Source organism: Takifugu rubripes, chromosome 19, assembly GCF_901000725.2.
Source record: "Takifugu rubripes chromosome 19, fTakRub1.2, whole genome shotgun sequence".
Classification (NCBI taxonomy): domain Eukaryota; kingdom Metazoa; phylum Chordata; class Actinopteri; order Tetraodontiformes; family Tetraodontidae; genus Takifugu; species Takifugu rubripes.
Genome location: NC_042303.1, coordinates 6,379,279 through 6,401,164, shown reverse-complemented (window position 1 = coordinate 6,401,164; position 21,886 = coordinate 6,379,279). Strand labels below are relative to the sequence as shown.

At 41.4% G+C, this 21,886-nt stretch overlaps 1 protein-coding gene across 2 annotated transcripts in view; it reads left to right on the top strand.

The window, feature by feature from the left end:
• tafa3a (TAFA chemokine like family member 3a) overlaps nucleotides 1-21,886 on the top strand; it is a 71,299-nt gene that overhangs the window by 27,104 nt on the left and 22,309 nt on the right. For both annotated transcript variants that reach the window (XM_011613668.2, XM_029827112.1), the window contains exon 2: nucleotides 17,671-17,783. In XM_011613668.2, coding sequence (XP_011611970.1) covers nucleotides 17,672-17,783 — 112 coding nt within the window. In that variant the 5' untranslated portion in view covers nucleotide 17,671. The remainder of the gene's footprint in view (nucleotides 1-17,670; nucleotides 17,784-21,886) is intronic.

The following is a 21,886-nucleotide window of genomic DNA, read 5'->3' as shown; positions in this document are numbered from 1 at the left end:
ACTCTGTTTACTACTTACGTCTCTACTTACGTAATTTTCAGGTTACAAAACAACTTCCGGAACCAATTAATTTCGTAAGTAGAGGTCCCACTGTATTTTCAAGTGTGTCACTGCCGATCCACGTGTTCTCTGAATGAAGACTCTAAGGAGAAAAATGCCAATTTCAAAATGTATTTAGCAAATAGAATCAATTCAACGCTACAAATATTACAGAGCACCAGGCCAGTTCAAAACTCTACAATAACAAAGTCAATTGTCGGGGTCTGACAACCTAACTATTCCTTGACCCCGTCTTTTATAGAAACAAATAGGCAAATCATTGATGCTAATCCAGTCCAATGTTGTCCTCTGATTGGATGACCTCATATTTTCCTTCTAGTCCCATTGGATGCTGGCACAGTCCTTGTTCTCCGTTGTTTTTGAACTCCAACCCAGCAAGAAAGTATTTTTTGAAGAAAAGAGCCAAATGTTTCTCATATGGGAAGGTCAAGGTTCACATTCTTCTTGCAGATGAAATATCAACACCACTAAACTGTGCTGTCAGGTTTTACGATGGGTCGTTTAACACTTTTAGCCTGACGGTCTCCACTGACTACAGTTATCGAAACAACAGTCATGTCATGGAATGGTCAACTGACTGCTTAACTTTATTACACTTATTAGTGATTATATTATCCCTAACATCTAAACTAATTCTAATATAAAACAGAAACATATAAAAAAACCCAGAAAATTCTCTTCAGGTCTCATAACTTGAGCGTGAGCAGGTGAAAATACAAAAAAAAAACATTTACTGCTCCTGAATGTCAAGATGCAAAAGTGGATTTAAAGTGTGTGGTCTGTCTCGGAGTAAGAACAATTTGTCATTGACACCATTCCCAGTATCTTAAGTATCCTACCAGAACCATAACCGGCATACTATACATTTGCTATACGTATGTTTACAGCAGCATATAAAATCATGTCCAACTTTGATATTCTGACTCGTTCTACTTACTCCCCCAGAGGAGGTTGTGTTTTATTCTTCGTAATGAGGCGTCTCAGACCAGATTACAGTGGATAAAGGAAGCTGGATGAAATACTGAGAGCCCCTACGCGAGTCCTCTCCTCAGCTCATCACACTGCCGTTAAGAGCAGAAGGCAGAAGTGTGACTACATGATCTCATTAGCATGAGGGCAAAGATAGGGTTTGACATGGGTGCTGTTATTAAAGGAAATGCTTGGTACCTCAGTCCAAAGCTATAATTTATAAAAGGATGATGCCAAGGCCAAGGTAAAGGTTAGCACAAAATTACACAGGTTGTTGTGTTGTGTGTGGAGTATGATGTCAGAAGACACCAGGATGAAGAGATTAATTAAGGGTGACAGGTTCTATAAAATGTTTAGAAGGCAGTAAAAACATCAGGCTTTCATGATAAATCATTAAATAAGACAAACTGGTCAACAAACTGGATTATAAAATAAACCTAAATCAACAACAAAAAACTTTCAAAATTATCTTAAATTATTATGAAGCGGGAGTTTCAGTTTAAGACACAGGAAAAGCTTCCCACACAAAGCAAGGAAATAAATAAATATATTAAAAAGCTAAGTGGAGCTTCTAAATATATCTTGTTGATGTCCTAGATTATTTTCTGGCAAGAAAGAAACAACTTCCTTGTGACCGTGAGGTTGCCAGGTAACCCACCTTAAGTTCGGACAACAAATTACTGCATCTGAGAAATTGACATCATAATATAGACTTTCGAATTTGTATTTTTGCGACTCCTGTTTTCGGCAGCTGTACATGAGCAAATTTAGACGCATTCAAACACGTCTTGCAAATTTCCACAATCTGAGATGTTGTGAGAGGACCTGCAGCTGGTTGTAACTGATGGGATCCTGCATTGTTTCTAAAATGACCCACCTCACAAACAAATATAGCAATTTGAAGATCCTCATCCAGTTTTGTTTGCTTGGTGAACAGACTTTTTTGGGGCGCACATTTATTGCAGGTTGCCGCATCCTACACCTGAGTCCCCTGCCATGCATCCACAAAAGTGTTTTCTTCCTGATTCGTTATTTCCTGTTTGGCCCCAAAACAGAAATAATGAAGGAAACAGTGAAAGAAACTGTTCATATGTTCAAAATAAAGACTCTAAATTGAAAAAAACAAAAACAGGAACATGTGGGTGGGGGCATAAAAAATGTGAAACAGGAAACTGTTTGAGTATGAAATTAGCTTCTTTAACCAGCATTGGCGTAACAAGTTGGCTTTTATTAAGTCAGCAAGATCTTTATGAAAATGTGCAAAGCCATAAAATTTGAGATGACATTTTCGTTTACATTAATTGAAATAAAATGCACGGAAGTGACAAAGTTACCGTTACAACCTGCCGCTGCATTATGCCAAAATACACACAAAATCCTCCGACAGTGACGAGAAAGGTGGCTTTGAAATTGTGACTGTAGCTCCAACGTACTTTTTTCTCCATAGAACCTTACTAGAAAAGATTCTTGAAAGAGCTCCACTGCATTTATATATGACACTTAGCTGTCAGGATCACTCAGGCTCTCTGTTTATTTGCATTTTACGTTTTTGTCAGCTGCTCTCGCCTCGTTCGCACGGCGTTTTGAAATAGAGGAAGGTCACTTTCGGAGGACACCTTTTTCTTTGAAATCTCTGCTGCTCTAACAAGAAAAAAAGGAGGCTTATATCTGGGAGCTGCGTGGAGCACATGTTACCATCTGGAAAGTGGGGAGACTGTAGCTGAACAGACAGCTGCCAGGTAGGAAGAAGGCGCTGTAGTAGATGACTGTAGAAGTAAAAACAAGCTGTGATGTCAGCAGTCAGCAACGTGTCAATCCCTCCAAAATGAGGCTGTGGACGTGTATGCATGCACGGACATAGTTACAGTAATTCTCTTATGTGATTTCTGCGGACATCCACTGTCAGGTAAGATTCTCTCCAGTGCACTCAGTATAATAATAATGAAACACACCAGCTAATTGGTAAACCCCTGGAATGATTGTAGGTTTAGCATCTTTAGCACTGAGAGTGTAAGCAGTTGGTATTTGACTTTTTTTATTTTTGTTTGCTTTTTTTAGTTTATCAGTGTGCTGTTGTGCATGTGCTTACACCTCTGAGATTAAGCCAAACAAGCTTATACAATCCACTTAGCATAAAGACAAGTATTAACATGCACAGTCACAGGCCATGTAAATCCCTGATTAAAATGAAAAGAGTGAAAACAGCAGCTATGACTATTTTAGTCACACAATGGTTGGATGATCAAAGGGAAAGGACAAAAACAATGCTGGGACTCAGGTTTTACTTTAATTAATGACAGGTCGGATGAAAAACAGTGACTTTAATCTCACCCCTTGGAGCAGATTTGAAGATAGAGGATGTCTTATGATAAAAAACAGAAATTTGAGATTTTTCATGTAACACTATATCCAGGTACTTGAGTAAAAGTAGTAAGTTCTATTTTCAGTCCTCAAAACATCACATTACAAAAACCACGATGCCTCATCTCACCCTCAAATAACTTCTCTGAAAGCCGTTTTTGCCACTGAGCCAATATAAAGTGTTGTAGAAATTCAGTGAGCGAGCCCCATTCTCTCCAACACACTTGTTAGATTTTATATAATTGTTAATGAATAGTGTGCGCATGCAAGTCACTCATTATTTGGATCATTTAGAGTGAGTGGTGAGGTTGACGTACACAGGGAGGCCCAGGGTGACAAAGTCAATTCTCGTGTAGTGTATCAACTTTTTGAATCCTGTGCAAGTGTTGTGAGCTCATTCTGCTGTGACCTCTCAGGTAAATTTAAGCCAAATTCTGCGATCCTTGAAAGTGTTGCATTTTATGTATCCGAACCTACTGATAACTGAAAATTTGGTGTTCACAAGGATTTTACGGCTCTAAAACCACAGTGAGTAAAATACATTTTCTATTTAGCTCTTTAAATGAATAGCAGAATGAAAGGCATTTCTTCTGACCTTGGAAATAAAGTTCAGTAGTTGCCAAGCTACTGTAAATAACTAGAAACAGGTTATATATAAGACGTTTGACTGGTTGCTTTTTAAGCATTTTTCCTTTCAATGCCGATACGAGAACAGTAATTCGTTATGTTGATTTCAAATTATTCGGTCATTACCTAAATTTTGGCAAATAAGTCACATCTCAGAGGGTTCACTGAAATCTAACCAGACCATTCCAGGTCAGAGGAGTGTTAAAGTGGTAAATGCAATCTGTCATGATTTATGCAACAGTTCTCTGAGCGGAAGGGGGGGCTCTGGACTAATAACGCCTGAAGCTTTCCTAAGTGATCTGATCCCTCAACTCCGTTTAATCTGGCATCTCTGTGTTGCTGCCAGAAACAGACAGCAAGTTGCTGAGGGACAGAGTTTCAAGGTACAAGAAAAGTGCAGACACCCAGAGGCAGAATTGGATGGCTCCGATTTTCTTCTCCTTTATTAAAATTTTGCCACCCTTCCCCTTCTCCTTTACATCAGGGGGTATCTCTGAATATAGGCAGCAGTAAGTTTAAAAGAGCATTAAGTGTGGTAAAGAGGGACAAAAATAGAGTTCAGTGGCACAGACGGTACAGTCGGAACAGAGGAAGGTAATATTTTAACGAGCTGCGGTTAGTAAATCATCAGCAGAGCCCCCCCACCGAGCCACCTTAGCTCACAGGTGAAAGACAGTGTTTAAGAGAGAAGTGCTACCGCTGCGCCACCACTCAGAAGAAACGCAGAAGCATTTTCCTAGATGAAATGATTGTGTTCCACAAAGTTCTGACTCTGAAGGTAGGTTTTCTTAAATGTCTGTGTAGATTCTCAGTCATCCAGGTCATCATTATCCAAGGTAGTTTTCTATGCCAACTGGACTGTGCTTCTGGACTGTGGGTCTCTCAGAAGTTTTGGAGGATCCTCCAGAAACACGACATCCCGGTTCAGTTCAAACCTAGCAACACTCTCAGACAGAGACTGGTACACCTGAAGGACAAGACACCAAGACACAAAGTAATGTTGTTTATGCTGTACAGTGCCAGGAAGAATGCAAGGAACTGTACATTGGGGAAACCAAACAACCTCTCCACAGAAGAATGGTGCAACACAGACATGCCACCTCTTCAGATCAGGACTCAGCAGCCCATCTACACCTAAAGGAGAGCGGTCACTTCTTTGAGGACAGCCAAGTATGGAAACTGGCCAGAGAAGACCGCTGGTTTGAGAGGGGTGTCAAGGAAGCCATCCATGTCAAATTGGAAAAGCCATCCTTAAACAGAGGTGGTGGGCTGAGGCACTTCTTATGACCCACGTACAACGCAGTCCTCCACTCCTTCCACCAACAAACCAAACGTTCACACCATTCCAGGAGACCCGGTTTTCGTAAATGTTGCGTGTGTGTGTGTGTGTGTGTGTGTGTGTGTGAGGTGGTGGGGGCATTGCTGCGGTAATTACTGTACATCAATAGTGCTTCGACTGTTTAGAGTGGGAGTTTTGGTTTCAGATGGCTCCGTTTTTCAGGCCAGTATCGCCGCTGTTGGAAACTGAAAGACCCCGAACCGCCACGCGCTGCCATGATTGCCTATCCAAGTTCCATCATTAGTTCAGGAGTAATAAATATGAACAATTGAGTCGGTTTCCCTGAATATTTTTAGTAGTCTGACATACAGAAAATCAGGCAGACACATTTCATGACACAGAATTCCTCAATTCTCTTTCTGGTGGGTTTGATGGAATGCTACAGAAGAATTTCTGGGTCAGGTAACATCCATAAATCTTTCTTATTGAAACTGTCATTTCTGCTCCAGATCACCTCATCCCTCGCTTAAAGGCGAGAACAACAAGAGGGAAAAGAAATAAAAGCCAAAAGAGACACTAAAGGAAGATTGTCTAGACATTTGTTGCGGGGAGATTGATCCTTCCCGTTCTGGATCCGATTCAGTTCTCATTTATGGAATGAGTACAAAGCAGAGAGGAGAAGTGCTTCAAAAAGAAGTGGGGACCGAAGCGCAAATCAACATTCACCTCATACACGCAAAACAGCGGTTTTCCACCCTGTGGCCTTGAGTTTGTCGCTCAGGCTGCCATTGCTTGTTTCACCGTATCTTTATATGACACCTCCACATGCTGATGTGTGCTTGATGTCTTGGTATTGAAGTTCAGTATTTAACATTGACTTTAATCACCTAATTACTTTGGTTTTTGTGTTTTTCTGAGTCACACTCAGTAAATGTGACTTCTTTTGTGTTCCAGAAGCATCAGGGAGCTGCAGGATTAGAAGTGGGTATAAATGAGCAGACAGGAGCTAATTAAGTGTAACTTTGTCGTAAACATCCGCATGCAGTTTCATATATCAGTAATCCTGTATGACCGGGGTCGCCGGGGACAAGGTTCTTGGTCTGGCGCAGACAGCTTATTTATATATAGGATGATGTAATAGATTTTACTTCGTCCATTAACAGATCATTTGACACTGTAATTAAAAACAGCTTGACAAATGAATCAATTCCCCTCGAGTTGCTTTGGAAGATAAGCTGCACGAGACGACACGAGAGTGCGGTAGGTCTGTGCAATATGTTTAACAGGTACTTTTGGACACCAAGTGAGGGTGAATAAAAACAATGAAGCAAAGCAAAAATGGATAAATAAATGAGGGGTGTGTGTGTACAGCAGATAAAATGGGCAGGAAGTCTAGGGCTTCAACCTTGACACGACTCAAGCAATACCAACCTGCAAACAGCCTGCTCGACACATTCCAGCCTGGTTTCTGAAGTCATCACAGAACTGAAACAGTCCTTCCCAAAGTCCCAAACAACCTCCTACTCCTCTCTTGATTCTGGCTCCCTTGTCAATCTCCTCCTCCTTGACCTTGGTGCAGCTTTTCACACCATCAATCGCTCCATCCTCCTCTGTTGCCTGCAATCCTTCGGCTCTATTGGTTTGCCTCCTACCTGCCTGACAGATTTCACTACATTTTAATCAAAAACCATAAGTTCCACTCCTCACACGGAGACCCTCAAGGCTCAGTGCTCGGTCCCACTCTTTTCATTCTGTACATGCTCACACTTGGTCACACCCTCCTCCGCCATGGTTTAGACTTCCACCGAAGCGCACAGCTGCATAGCTGCACCTAACCAAAGCCATCACTCCCACCATTCTCTCCACCGACTGCCTCATTGTCATAAAGATTTGGATACACAACAACTTCCTCACACTCAACTGCAATAAACTGGAACCTATCATCATCGGCCCACAATTCCTTCTCCCCTCCATACACAACTGATGCCTCTGCATTGATGGTCACTGTCACCTGCCTGGCCCCAAAACCTCTGCAAGGATCCTGCTCCCACCTCCAAGACACACATCAAACCCATCACTAAAACATTGTTCTTTGGAACACCTTTCCTCCTCAGCTGCTGAAACAGTCATCCACGCCTTCACTGCCTCCAGACTAGATTTCAGCAGCAGCATCCTCGATGGCCTCCCTTCAACTGTCCTCCAAAAAATACAGTATATTCAGAACTCAGCTGCCTGGCTGCTCACCCACTCCCACTCCAGGGAATACATTAGTACTATCATCCATCATCTTCATTGCCTACCCGAACAGCAACACATCCACTTCCTGATCCTCCTCATCACCTACAAAGCTCTAAAAAATCTTGCACCCTCATACCTGACTGATCTTCATTGCAAACTCCCCACAGGGAGGGGCCAACATTCTCATTGCCCTCTTTAAGACCAAATACTGTACCGTGTGGGAATAGAGCCTTCACCATCGCTGCCTCCACCCTCTGTGCCCCTCGACATCTGGCCCTCTGACACACTCACATCATTTAAAAGACAAATCAAATCCCACCACCCCCCTGGTCTCTGTTGAGAAAATAACAGGATTAAAAGAAATGTGATTTTGTATTCTACCCAAAGGTTTTCAGGAGACATGGCCGAAAATGTGTACCATTGCTCAACATACCTTGATCGTATAATGTACATGTGGTAGATTTAAAGTAGTATATCTTACCCAGATCTGCCAGTGACCACATACTGTCGATGTACACATTAAAATTTAATACCATATGGATGACCCTAAAGGCTTTTTCACCATTGGCATGACAACAGCCTGATGAGCTCAGAATACAGTTATGGCACTTGATCAGGAGGTTATGTCCATCCTGGAATGTAGCCTTCTTCTGGGACCGGTGTGTCTGTGAGTGTGTGTGTGTGTGTGAGAATGTTTCTGCAGGCTGCACGGGACAACAATGGTGGCAGGCGGCATTGTGTCCTGATTTAAGGTGGTAAAGACTGCAGCATTGGTCAGCACAGAACACAGAAACAACTGTCAACACGCTGTGACGTTGCCTGTGTTTTTTCCTCCTGTTCACAGAATACAGATGTGGAGCAACCCCAGATTGACTAAACATCCACTCAGCTCATTACGCTTATTTGACCAACCCAACTCAACGCAGAATTACCATATGTACATACATACTGTAAACCCCCCCAAGGCTGTGGTGAGAAAGAACAGTGTGTGAAAAGACTTGAGGTTATTCACATACAATGATTTCCTGCCTGGCTTGTCAATTGATGCTGAACACTTAGAGAAAGAAGACTGTCAGGGGATTGACTCTGGGACCCCAGACTTTCCTCTATAAATGGATCTGCAACTCGTAAACTCGTATCACGATATCAGCCAGTGACAACACTGAGCCAGACAATTATGGTGGGTCACGCTATTAAATATTCTTTCCGCATGCATTGGGATTATCTGATGATGCTCGGTCTGTAATTATATGCAGCAGTACAGACTAAGGAGAAGCTGCATCCATGCTCAACTTACTATAGGGGAAACAAATAAACAGTACACTCTATTCCCTTCCGTAATTGTCTGAGCACTCACCAAAAAATGCTGCCTCATTTATACTTTATATTAGCTTGCATAAACAGGCTGAAGTGTGCCCGGAAAGCAGAAACACATGACTCCCTGCTGCCTAGGCACAAAGGAGCAGCACAGAATAAAATCTTTTGAAGGGACTCTAAAAGGGAATTAAGCAGGGCTGTCAAAAAATTTAACTGCTCCGGTTTGAAAAGGGATTCTTTTAGCTCCTTCAACCTCCCTGCTCCCAGAATCCACGGGGCTCTGCCAAGGCTGCAGTCCACACTGCAGATCCTGCTTCCATGGAAAATATACTTATACTCCTAATCTGTTGTTTGTTGACATCACACTTGATTGAGATGACTTCTTAGACATTTCTCTTTTTTTCGGCATTGCATTTTTCTCTTGAAGAAAAAGTAAAGTGCCACAAAAGCCCAAGGTGTCTCGACTGCTTCCTGCTCTCTGGCTGCAGTAAAATATTATAATTAAAATATTATTTAGCCATAGAATTTCCACATTTTCTTTTTTTAATATTTTTACTTTTTTTTAAAATAGCTAATTTATGAATAAATGCTGCGGTTGTGTATAGACAGGAACTCACGTAAGACAGAGCTTTCTATTGACATCCAGAATCCCTAACTTTGTGTTGACACAGTGGGAGGAAATGGTTATTACGTGCCATCAATCAGACCTGAGGTAGGCGTCTGGTCTATTTTTAAGCTGTACATTTAAAATTTCTCTTAAGGGTTTGGGGGCATTTGGAAAATTATAAGATAATAGGCTGCAGGATTTTTAGCTTCTTGTCATGGAAAATAAGGGTATTAAGGCACAATTTTTTGTTGTTGTCTGTGAATATCTTATATTGTAAAATGAATTTTGTATTATTAATTTCTGTTTCATTTCATTCAGTGCAGATAAAACACATTTGAACTATCTTACAGGATGTAAACACATCCAGAACTGATGATAGTTTATGACTGTGTCTGAAACCCACGGTGTTGGAGCTTTGTTTGTATGTAAATTGCTCTGAGAAATTGCTTGTCCAAACATGTCACAGGACTGTGCTGGACACTCAATTATGACCAAAGCTCTCCGATGGCCATCTTCTCTAGCAACTTTTATTCACCACTCTCCTATTTAGATTGAATTCAAATGTACTGCCAGGTCTAGATCTCCTGATTCATTTTTATGGTGCCACTCTGGGTCACCTCGTTCTGTGGGGAGTCTCCATCTGCAGCGTACAGGAGGAATTCAATAAATGGCATTTGTATGTGTAAAGGTCCATGTGTCTGTGCACTGTCAGAAATGTCAGTACCCCCACATGTGATTAGCTTAGCAATGTGCCAAGGGCCCCTTGGTGCTGCCAGATATGCAAAATTTGTTTTTCTTTTGTAGAGTGCTATCCTGTTTATTTATTTATTTTTGTGCATTCATTTTGCCATGTAGCATGTAGTTCATTATGGGTGACTCACGTGCATGGACAGTCTTCTACACAGGCCAGCATAAGCAGCCTTGCTCTCTTTTGTGCTGTCTGACCGGGCCCCTCTTTATGCCTGCTCTTCCTCGTTCCCAGGCGTTGTGCTGCGCATTTATTATTTATGAACACATGCAAAGCTAGTTCTTCGGAAACAAATGGAACAGGAACCTAGCCTTGCTTCAGTGTAAATAATGCAGTTTCCACAAAGTTGCAGTCTTTCAAAGGTATTGATGGACTTTAAGACTGTGCCGCATCGGGAAGTCTCAGGGTGCTTCTGCGCCAGAGCGGTTTAAGCCACTTCAAATGGAGCAGAGTTGGTTTCCTCCAGTAGCCTGTTTGCTTTTTGTTTTCTCCACCTGAAATGTGAATCTCAGTTCACTTGCAAGGGAATCCTGGTGCGCTCTGCTTACTGGACTATCTAACCAACCAAAGAGAGGAAGATGTTCTGCAACAACAGAGCAAACTCAGAGAAGTAGATGAGCAGAGGTTGGAAAACATCTTGTTTAGTGAGGAGTTGCATGGTTGGATCATTCCTTGTACTTGTGGTGAATAATCCTTCCTTTCAGAGACTGGAACATATGCTGATGTCCTACATGGAAGCTAATAAGAGCCACAAAATAATTCAATGTATATTCCCCCCAAATTCTGCTCTTATTCTGATGCACTGCTGTATTGTCTGTACAACAGTGCCGCCGGCTACAAGAGGACTTATTATTTAGGTGTTACAAAGTGTAGAGATGGCTTATTTCCTGAAATCTTTGCTGCAAAGAGTGCTGGAATAAAAGCAAATCTTGCCTCTGAGAACAATAAACATTCTGTTCATGGGGAGGACCAATCAAGCATTTTATTGATGCCCAAAACTGATGGATTAAGGAGCTTCCACCCAGGTCTGCTTTACAGTATGATACCACCCACTTCCACACTGTCTTTCCGTTATTACTGTGTAAAAAATAAAAGAAAAATATATCTGTTTATATTACTGAGATTTATTCTAGTGTCAGATTAATATTGGAGCAGAACTGATACTGGACACGGATGCAAAAAGGATGTGTGTAAGTAGGGAAGATTTAAGCTTCTCATCAGGTATTTTTGTGATTTGTAATGAAAAGGCTGTCCTTTAGCCAGCCACTCCAGCACCTTTGTCCTGCATGGTGATAGTTTGCTAAATAAATTACATACATTCACACATACTTGAATGCATTTACCCTCACATTTTATGGCAATGAAAAAATAATAATCAGCTGATGCTGTGGAGATTGTCCACCCAGTGTCTTAGGTGGTCACATGATATCATTGTTTGTGATCCGATGGTCAAAGTTATATAGGTATTAAAATGAACCTTCCGTTTCCCTTTCTGTCTCAAAAACTAACTGCAAGTTGAAGACAGAGCAGGTAAGCTTCAGCTACAGATGAGGGGCAAGTTTGTTAGCGTAGATAAGAAAGCCAGAGTTAATTCTCCATGTGGTAGTCATTAAAGTCATCAAAGTTTTTAAGTCATTAAAAAATAAAGTAAAAAGAAATCCAACTATTTAAAGAAAAACAAACAACAACAAAGCGTGCATTAATACATTTCTGTCAAATTAAGTTCTGCAATAGTTAGCCAAAATGTCAATGTGGAAACATTATCTCATAAATTTCCTGGTATCCATGGTTGAAGGCATGCTGCAGAATTCTGTAAACACATTTACACCTTCAAATGCCTCAATTTGCATTAAATAACTGGGCCCGCTTTCATTGTTCAACTACTGATGAAAAATGAAGGATATTTTATTCCTTTCTCAAACATATTACTGGGGGCTCCATGCTGAGAGACACACTGCAGAGGGACAGCAGCCTTGGTTGAGGTTAAAGATGGCTTCAGGATTCAGCTGGCCTGCATTGTGATGTTGGCGCTGTGTAAAAACATGTATATTTTTTTTTTGAGGACAGGAAATGAAAGAACAGTGAAAAATGTCTCCCACTTCACTCGCTCCTGCAAAAAAATAAAATAAAACACCCATCCAGGAGTGCGCGCATGGAGATTGTTGGTTGGCTGGATTAATGCTGCCGTTTGTCATTTGACTTGGGCTTCTCTTGGCGATGGGTCTTATCTGCTCAGTCACTCATCAGAGCTTAATTGTATAAGAAGGAAAACCTGAGCGAACACTATTTATTCCAGAGTGACTGGCGCTGCTTTAAAGAGGCTGAATAATTTTCTGCTTCAGTGCGCACATTGTTGGATGAAATGTGGAAATAAAGCTTGAAGATCCACTTAGCCTTACTTTGATCTTATTACAGCTTATGCCTAGCTCACAAATTCACTTTATGTCAAAACGTTTTCCACAGGCTTGAATATTCATCCAGTCAGTTGCATTGGCTCATGCGTAACAATTTTGGAAGGTATGAAATATAACACCTGACTTCTGATTGGTAACCACTAAAAGAAAACAGACAAACAAACAAACCAGAATGACTTTGTATGCAAATGACTCAAAAACAACCAATAGAGAATAAATTGTGTGTAACAAAATGTTAAAGAAGCAAGAGCTGTGAAAACAATAATTGGATTTATGGATTCTGCCCTGGGTTTTCTGTTTTGCAAGTAATTATTCTTTGCCTGTATTTCACTTGGAATATCTACACACACTTATATTCAAATTAGAACACAGGACCGGGTTTCAGCATCTTCTCATTTTGGAATCATTAGATGAAGATTGTTTTGCAGGATCACTTCTCCACCCTGAGACTCAAGCACATATTAATCTCGCCTAGTGACCGTGGTTACAGTTACAAGGACATGAAGAATGAATTGTTGAGCATCCAGTTACAATCACTGTTAAAACTGCATGTAATTCAACATGATGCTTATAGCTGCCAAATATAGCTGTGATCACCAAACAAACAATCTAACATTTATATTTTTTAAAAATCGATGCCACTGATATGTTTTTAAAAAAATTAAGCTTACAAATAATGGATGCGAAAGCTAGGTCCTTGACACCCAAAGTTTTCGCCTTACACTCCATTCATTTAGGTTGGGGTTCCAGAAAATCGCCTCATACATCAAGGAACTACAGTATGTGTGTGGCCATATCCCTCAATAGTTTTGACGGATTCATCAGCTTTTAATGATCTAACCAGATAAATGCATGCAAAAATGTGTCCCCCAACTTTACTGCAATGCAAGTAGTTAGAGGTCCAGTGTGCTGAATGTGTGTCATTTGCATGAAATGTGACTGAAATGGTAAAAAGCACCTCTATTTCAAACCAGCAGCACAGGACTCGTCCTCCGCATGTGTGACTGTGCAGGGGGATGATTCAATCCGACAGCTATATGTGATCCCTGCTGTGCTGAACCATGTGTCCGGTGGCACTGTACAGGCTGTGAGGACACAGAATGAGTCAGAAGTACATAGACCTGACCGAACCACAAAAGGAAATAGAGGGAAACAGCACAATATAGAGCGCCAAGCTGAGCATGTCACTGAACCCCAGCTACGCTGAGCTGACCTCGGCTTCCCCACCCATGGGGATATTTCTCAACAGGTCTGAGCCTAATATTTGCTTCTGGAACTAAGTACTCCACCTCCTCTGCCCTGGCCAATTGTTCCAAAATAACCCTCCACACCAGGCCCGGCGGGGAGAAAATGCTGGACCATTGCAGCAGTCCTCCGCCCCTGCTCTCTAAATTTAATGCTCGTTTTCATAACTCCAATTTCCCTGGCAGCATTAGACAAACTGGGAGTCGACGAGTCAAGAGTTTGATTGAGGCAACTGGCAAAGAATTGTAAATCTTAACAGAAATCAAAGGTATGAGAGGTTTTTGGGGTGTATATTATTGGAACAAAATCACTACTCCTGCTGCTGCTGCTGATGATTCTACACCTTGCTTGTCAATAGAGTATAACATAATGTCTAAAAGAGTGGAGGCATGAGTTGAGCTCATGTCTTGCTTTATATATCTTTGATGTCTATGTATGAAGCTGTCATATCTACAGACTGTACAGCATTCTGCACTTGCCTGCCTGCTCAGCCATATGCTGCAGTCTTCAATTATATTTTAATTACATGCTTTGCAGTATTGCCAATGACTTCAGAAGCATCAACGCCCATCAGTTGTCTGGCCCGTGACAAAGGCGGTCTGTTACTTGTTACTTGGGAGTTTCCCCTGGTGTTGCAAATCTTTTATCGCAAATGCAGTACTGGAATTCTTTGCTACAACAGCTTTATTTTTACATAGTGGCAAATATTTCAGTTGCCTAGATGTTTTCAGACTACCTTGATAAAAAATAAGATTGATAAAACATTTCATGGGGCCCCGTTTAATGAAAATGCGCTCGCGACTGTCCATTCAATCATGAAACTCACATCGCGGATCTCAGATCTTTCACATATCACACCCAACAGTGGTGAAGTTAGATTGGTGAGGAGGAACTGTTCTGGGAAGTGTTGAATCCGTTAAAGTGTTTTGGAAAGACAGTACTCAAAACTTCAAAAGACTGCTTGAGACTTGGCTTTAAGGTTGTTTGATTCAAAATAATAAAATGCAAGGCTGAGTATGCGGGAGTGTGCGTGTGGGCAGCAGGTTTAATAATTTTTCGCTCCGGCGTCAGCGTAATCCTGGTCTGAACCCTCACAATGACAAGTCATCCAAATATGGGACGTATTTCATATTTCCACAGAAAAATCTGTTCCACTTTTCCTCCAACTTATGCATTTCATTGTTGAAAAAAAAAAAAAATATATATATTTGCAGTGATCTGAAAAACCTTTTAAAACCTCTTTCCAATATTGATTTTAATCACAACCCTGGACTGAGCCCCCGTTATTTTCTGAAACAAACAAAAACAGGCCGAGTCTCCCCGTACTGATGTGTGACTTTCAATGTTTTTTCTCTTGGAATTGCTTTTTATGGAACTTAGAGAAGGCCTGGCCCTGGGCATCGCTGCTGGTACACAACCAACTTAGAGTCATACATAAAAAAGGCAGTAAACAAAGAACTACTAACACAAACAGCAGCGTTGGCTTTGTTTTGCCCTCCAACCATGGCAGCTACCTCCTGCTTATCCACTCTGTCACATATCAGTTGGGAACACACTCTCTCTTAGCGGTCCCATTTTTTTCAGTGCTGCTACAAGATAATACGCATCTGCTTTGTGTGTGTGTGTGTGTGTGTGTGTGTGGGGGGGTCATAATCAATTACCAAACTTGTTGCCAAGAGAAAGCACCAACTTTAGGAATCAAATTTCCCGTGAAGGCTGTGGCTATGCACCACTGAGATGCTGGAATCAAGTGTTTATTTCATGATTCTAACTCAGGATTTTTTTTTTTAGTATGTATATTTCCATCAGTGCTGTTGAATATCTGCAACTTTTTAAAACCATAGTTGCATACATACAATACAAAGGATATTGAAACATAGTTCCACATTCCCACCTAGTGAGATAATTTTCCTATTAAGCAGTTTGAACAGGCCACCTGAACACCACCAGACACAAGGTGGGCATTGTAACACTGTGATACACAATAAATTTAAATCTTGGGTGAAAGAAAGGCCAGATGTCAGCTGGCGAATCTAAAAAACCATAAACAACCACAGACGCAAAAGTTCCGCATCTCACGCAGGCAGTAATTAAATACCAACCATGGATGCCTCTGGAGTAGAAAGATCCATATCTGTGTCACAGCTATCCTTCAGTCAGACTCTAACATACATGATTATGAGAGATGAGTGAGAGAGAGCGAGGGGGGGGGGGGGGGGCATACATTGGGAAGGAGCCCTGAGTAAAGCAAAGAAACAAATATAGGAACTCGCTCAAAGTATTGCATCGCCTTCTGCCATGAAAGTGGAACATTTAACATCAACATTTAATTGGACGGAGGAGTATAAGCCCAAAGCTTCTCCATCCATCTCTTTAGAGATCTAATGGTAATGTTGCAGATGCCATGTTTACAGTCCGTGCAGGCTGTAACAGCACCTTTGCACCAGTTGTCTGAATCTGCCTGCCAGCAGAGGCAGTCGCAGTGACGTATACAGGCCTGATAAGCAAGAGCTGATATCTTTGGGTGAATCCACCAAGCGTTTTGCTAATTTGAGCGTCGGTGCTGGAATGGAGTTCAAAGTGAAGCCGCGATTGGCCGCTTCTTCCCCTAAGAGAAGAGGCCAGTTCTGTTGGCAGCGAGATGAGCCACTGATGTCTCTGCGTGTTCCGCTCTCAACGGGCCCCTCTGATGGAGATGGAGAGCATTACTGGACAACAGCCCTGTGAAAGTACATGAGGATTACTGAGCTGAGGACATTAAGGCAGGCCACACAAACAACATTTCTCACCACCCAGGTAGCAGCGCGACAGCAGGCAGGAGAGAAAGAGACGGGCAGCATAAACAGACTTCATTTGCTCTTGCCGTCCTCACATCTAAACTGCTGTTACAGGCTGCTACATTTTCATTGAGTTGTTCTCGTCTCTCACGTGCTTGCTTTTCAGATTCCCATATGGTGACCTGTCAAAGTCCCCCATTTGGGAAACGATGTACTGTAATCTATATGTCTAGGCAGGGATGAAGCTGGTTGGTCCTGTTTTGCAGGCACACATGCAACATTTAGATTGCTCTTTCTTTGATTGGAGTTATAAACTGTAAATGTCTTATAAATATTCTGCTGAAAAATGTCCAGGATCCTTAGGATCCATTGCATATTACACTTATTTATTCATATTTTTTACTGTCATTATTTACATACTTGCAACCATTTCTGCAAATGGAATTGCTACTATAAGTAATATTCCATCTGTCCGTCCGTCCATCCATCCATCCAATTTCTAATAATACTGCGTGTAATAGATGTAAAATATTGGCTGCTTAGTGTTTCACCACACTCAAATATGCTGTGAGCAGTGTATTAGGAGGAGGAAATAATCTCATTTTCAGTCTTTGTCTTGTTAGCGGCGTGCCTTTGATGAAAGCTGCTAACAAGACATTGATTCTACGCTGCCTGCTCCCAAAGGTCAGCATGTGTTGTTCATCAGCGGCACAAATTTGTCAAAAAACAAAATTCCTACTTGATATCTAATTAACTCTGTGCTGCGCTTTAACAGTAGGCCTGCACTTTGGCTCTAATCATTTTCCTTTTCCTGGCAGAACGCGGCCGCTCCGCAGGTATGCCATTAAAGCTGCGGAGGTGTCCACTTAATCTCTGTGATTTCTCTAATTGACCTAAAGCAGTGGGAGATCATTGGCACGGAGGCAAGAGAGCAGCCTCAATGCAACGATGTTGGGATGATCAAAATGTGATGATGATGATGATGATGATGATGATGATGATGATGATATTTTCTTTTTTCTAACCAGAATGCAGGAGAGGGACCTACAGAGTGTGTGCAGAAGGGCACTGCTGCTGACCGTCTGTATGGTGTCTCTCTGGGGACAGCTGACTGGTGCATCATCACACAGAAGCCACATAGGTAGGCAACTGCGCGGGCGCATGTGTGTTTCCATTACACATTGCACATTTGGCAGTTAATACACACATTACACTCATGTGAATGGGTAGGACCATCTTTGTATGGTAATATTTTGGGCCGCCCTATTAAAAAAATATATTTAAAGATGAAGGACTAACTCAAAGCTCAGGGGTGCCTGTAAGGTCAGGGTGGGTTGAGGGTCAGGTTTTTGTTGTTTTCAGATTTGAAGGTGTGAAAAGAACAGCTCACGCATAAAAAAACGTTAGTTTCCAAGTCCCAACACAATGGCCAAGAAAATATCCAGGAGAATTTGGACTAATCATCTGAATGACACCTGGCCCATCCTGTGGATTTAGAAACAGGTGGACGTTCGTAAATGAGTAATTTCTGAATAAACCAGCAGGGCACTCCCGGTACTGTATGGCATTGCCGGTTCTTGACAGTCCAGTTCAGAGGTCACATCACTGACTCTCCACACAAAACCGACATAATTATCAGGACTCCTGCTTGTTTTTCTGTTTGCCCACTGTGTGCCTTACCTTGTTGGAAATCCACCAGTTTTGACATTAAACAAGTGAAGTGTGACCTGGGAAAAGTCAGACTGGTTAGAGAAAGCGAGCGAGCATGTATATGAGCGGGTATGAGGGGTAGAGAAAGAAAGGACGGGAGTGACAGAATGAGACCTTTTCAAAAGATTCCGCTTCACAGAGTGGGCCGAGTTTTTTCGGTACAAAATGTGACTTCACATTGATATAATGAACCTTAAATTAGAGTGCGGGACAAACGTCGCACGAGAGGAGTGAGAAAATGGCTGAAAAAATCTGAGCTGTGAGGAAGTGTTCAAAGAGAACATGATAATTTCCTTTTCAGAAGAGGGAACAAATAGAGACTACTAGTGGATGCAAATATATCTCCAGTATCATCTTGTATTTCATTGTTTGCAGATTTTCTGATAGTTTTTCCAGTGGAGAGGCTATACTGCAAGTGTTTTTTCTAGCCTTTAATTGGGACGGCCATCTTAAAGTTATGAATCATTCTGGGAGGGATCCCAGGACAGCACTGTGGTGGCAAGTAACTGGTGTCTTAAGCCTCCTCCTTCTCTGTTCAGCTTTTCACAAAGATGCGTCATTTACTCTTTTTTCAAACTGTCTTTCTTCTCTGGCCAAAACATGACCGTTGCTGTCTTCAAAGGTTTTTGAACTTTGGCAGGCACTTACAACGTTGCCACGGAATCCACCTGGGATGATCAGCCCTTTTAATTTTAAAGATTACCATTCAGTAAGCCAGCACAGTAAAGATAACTCTGGAATTCCCACCAGTTAATTGAGAACAGAAGAAGCCTCTTGGATTAGATGGGAAACATCTTTGAAAAACTAAAGAAAGTCCAGTTGAATTCTCTCAAGCCAAAAAATCTCTTCGACCTGGATGAATGTTCATTGACAACTCTTAGGGAGCAGGACTTTTCCTAACCTTAACCCTTGGACAAGAGCAAGTGTGATAGAGGCCAGAGTACATATATTTTATGTATTTCAAGTCAACCCATGAGCATCAGAAATGCCTTTATCATAGGTATCATTAAATCTGGATGCGCTTTCTCATCTTGTGGTTCCAGCACTATTTGCTTTGATTTAATCGCTTCATTCTCCATTTTAATAATCATTCGGCCCCTCTTACTCAACCTGCTCCTCAACCTCTTATGGAAATAGGGAGAGCAGGAAATCACCCCCAAGCACTGCCCTGTAGCTGCACTGTTTTTTTTCCATTAAATTTTATACGATAGAATATGCAATACAATAAAAAGGACCATTTATTGATAATCCAAATGTACTAATTGCAGATGATTTCCTTTTAAAAAGACAGAAAACGTCATTTATTACTTTCAGCCCTGTGGCATACAAACATACATGTGGGGGGATTAGGGACAAGGAAAACAAGACTTTTGAGAACAGTTTTCTCATTCAAATGATGTTTGAATGAGCTTATTAGTTTGTTTTTGTTCCTTATTTGCACAGGCCAGAGTAATGCTAAATACTTTTTTCTTTCCTACCATAACCCTACCTCTAAATCTATCAACCTTTCTTCTTTTCATGACCTTCCCATTACAGTCTTCTCGCTAAAAGCAGAGAACTGCAAGCATTTATCAGAAATAACCATCCCTTATTACACTTGGTGCTCTTGAAATTATTGTCTTTTATTCCATCTTCAGTGTATAAGATTGTGAAAAACCCCTTCACATCTAAAGGGACGCCTCTCTCTGTGTGGCTGCATATGCCAATTTTGACCACTGCCATTCAATAGATGTTTATTGTGGAAATAAGGTTTGGCAATCTTGCATAAAGTCACAACCTACCTCACGTCCATCTGGCCCACACAGCAACACTACAGTGACGAGCCAGATTATTTAACCTCTTGTTTTTGCCAATGCGATCTGTCAACAAGACTGACAGTACAGTAGGAAATCCATCCTGTTTCAAATGGATAAACCTTGAAATCTTTAGGCTAACATTGCCGTCTCTTTGGGTTTTGCATTGCCGCTGCTCTCTGGGTTTGTGCACTCATTCCTGTGATTTATTAGAGGAGCGGAAGCAGGGGGTGGCACGGCTCGTCCCGCCCTTGCTCTCCTCGGGTTGCGCTGACACTCAGGTAATCACGCTGCCTTTCGCTGAGCCACGGAGGTCGAGCCAAGGTGGGGCCAATAAACAAACCTCTTTAGTCCCTCTGTTTATTGATGCAGGGACATCGCCAGAGAAATTGAAAATTTCACCGCAGCCTGATGGGAGCAAGCGGAACCCACAGCGCAGACGCGTGGACCCCTATAATAAGACCCACTGGATCCCCCAAAGCACCATGTGCATTCATTAACAGCTCATTAAAGAGCAGAGATGGAGAAGCTGGACGAGAAAATGGTTGAGCACGATAACAAGAACCTCGAGGCCGGACAATTTGGTTTGGTTCTGTTGATGGGACTTAGACCGATGTTGCGATTGGGTCAAATGGAGGCCTCGTTCCTCAGTTGTAGTGATACTTGGATACTTCTTACTCTGTTAGCTGTACGGTACAGACAAGCTCTTTAGGGCTTGGTTGGCCAGTGTCTGTGAGGGCAAATGCTCAAATAAGGCTGAAAGGAAAACAAGTGTGATAAAATGAGTCTTCCTCTGAGACTGTGTGATGCAACATGGCAGCATCTCTGCTTACAGATCGGATGTAATATTATTGTTCAGGTTGCTTGTAAAACGAGGCCACGACCATGTTTTAATCACTCTCCCATACACAGGGACGGACAAACATGTGCTCTCTCTCTCTCTCTCTTTCTCACACAGCTGGTGTAATACTGCAAAAGCCAATCCAGGCTTTCATTGGAATTTATAAATATATTTCAATATTTGCTTTCTGTAAAAGTTTCCTCTAAAGCCTCTCTGTTTAGCTGGTGTTTTAAGCTTTTTTTTTTTTTGCGGGGTGGGGGTGGTGTCGTTGAGTTCTTGGCAACATGGTTTTAACATTTCCTCCATTTTCCTTTTTGTTTGTGTTTCTATTATCAGGAACAAACTAAGTCGCCAGAGGCCAAATTAATGACCAGAAACCCACATAAATGCATTATTTTGCTTGCCTTTATTCTTTAAAATATTTATTATGTGTCACATTCATAACAATTCCAAATTAAAATATGCTTACCAGATAAATTGTTTCTTTGTGCCAGCCTGGAGGGAAAACTGTTCTAAGGCAAATATTTCATACATGAGGGGGTTTCTGAATTAAGCAGCAGGCATGTTGTTTCAGTGAGGCTGATTATTTAAAACAAAAAAAACAAAAAACAAAAAAATCTAATGAAGCTAATAATCCTCGTCTGTCTGTATAAGGTTTTGAATTGTTGAATTGTTGTTGAATTTATTTTATCATTTAATCATATTTTATCATTGCTTTTACTGATTTAGGAATGGTTAGCAGGCAAACATCAAAATGGAAGCCGGAACAATATTTCTGACAAACAGGGAAATACAAGTCAGTGCATTGAAAGATAACAATCTTGTAAAATGGATGAATGGCCAAAACTGATGGAGGTGTCAAATGTATATGTATATATACTATTTCTCCTTTTTGTACGT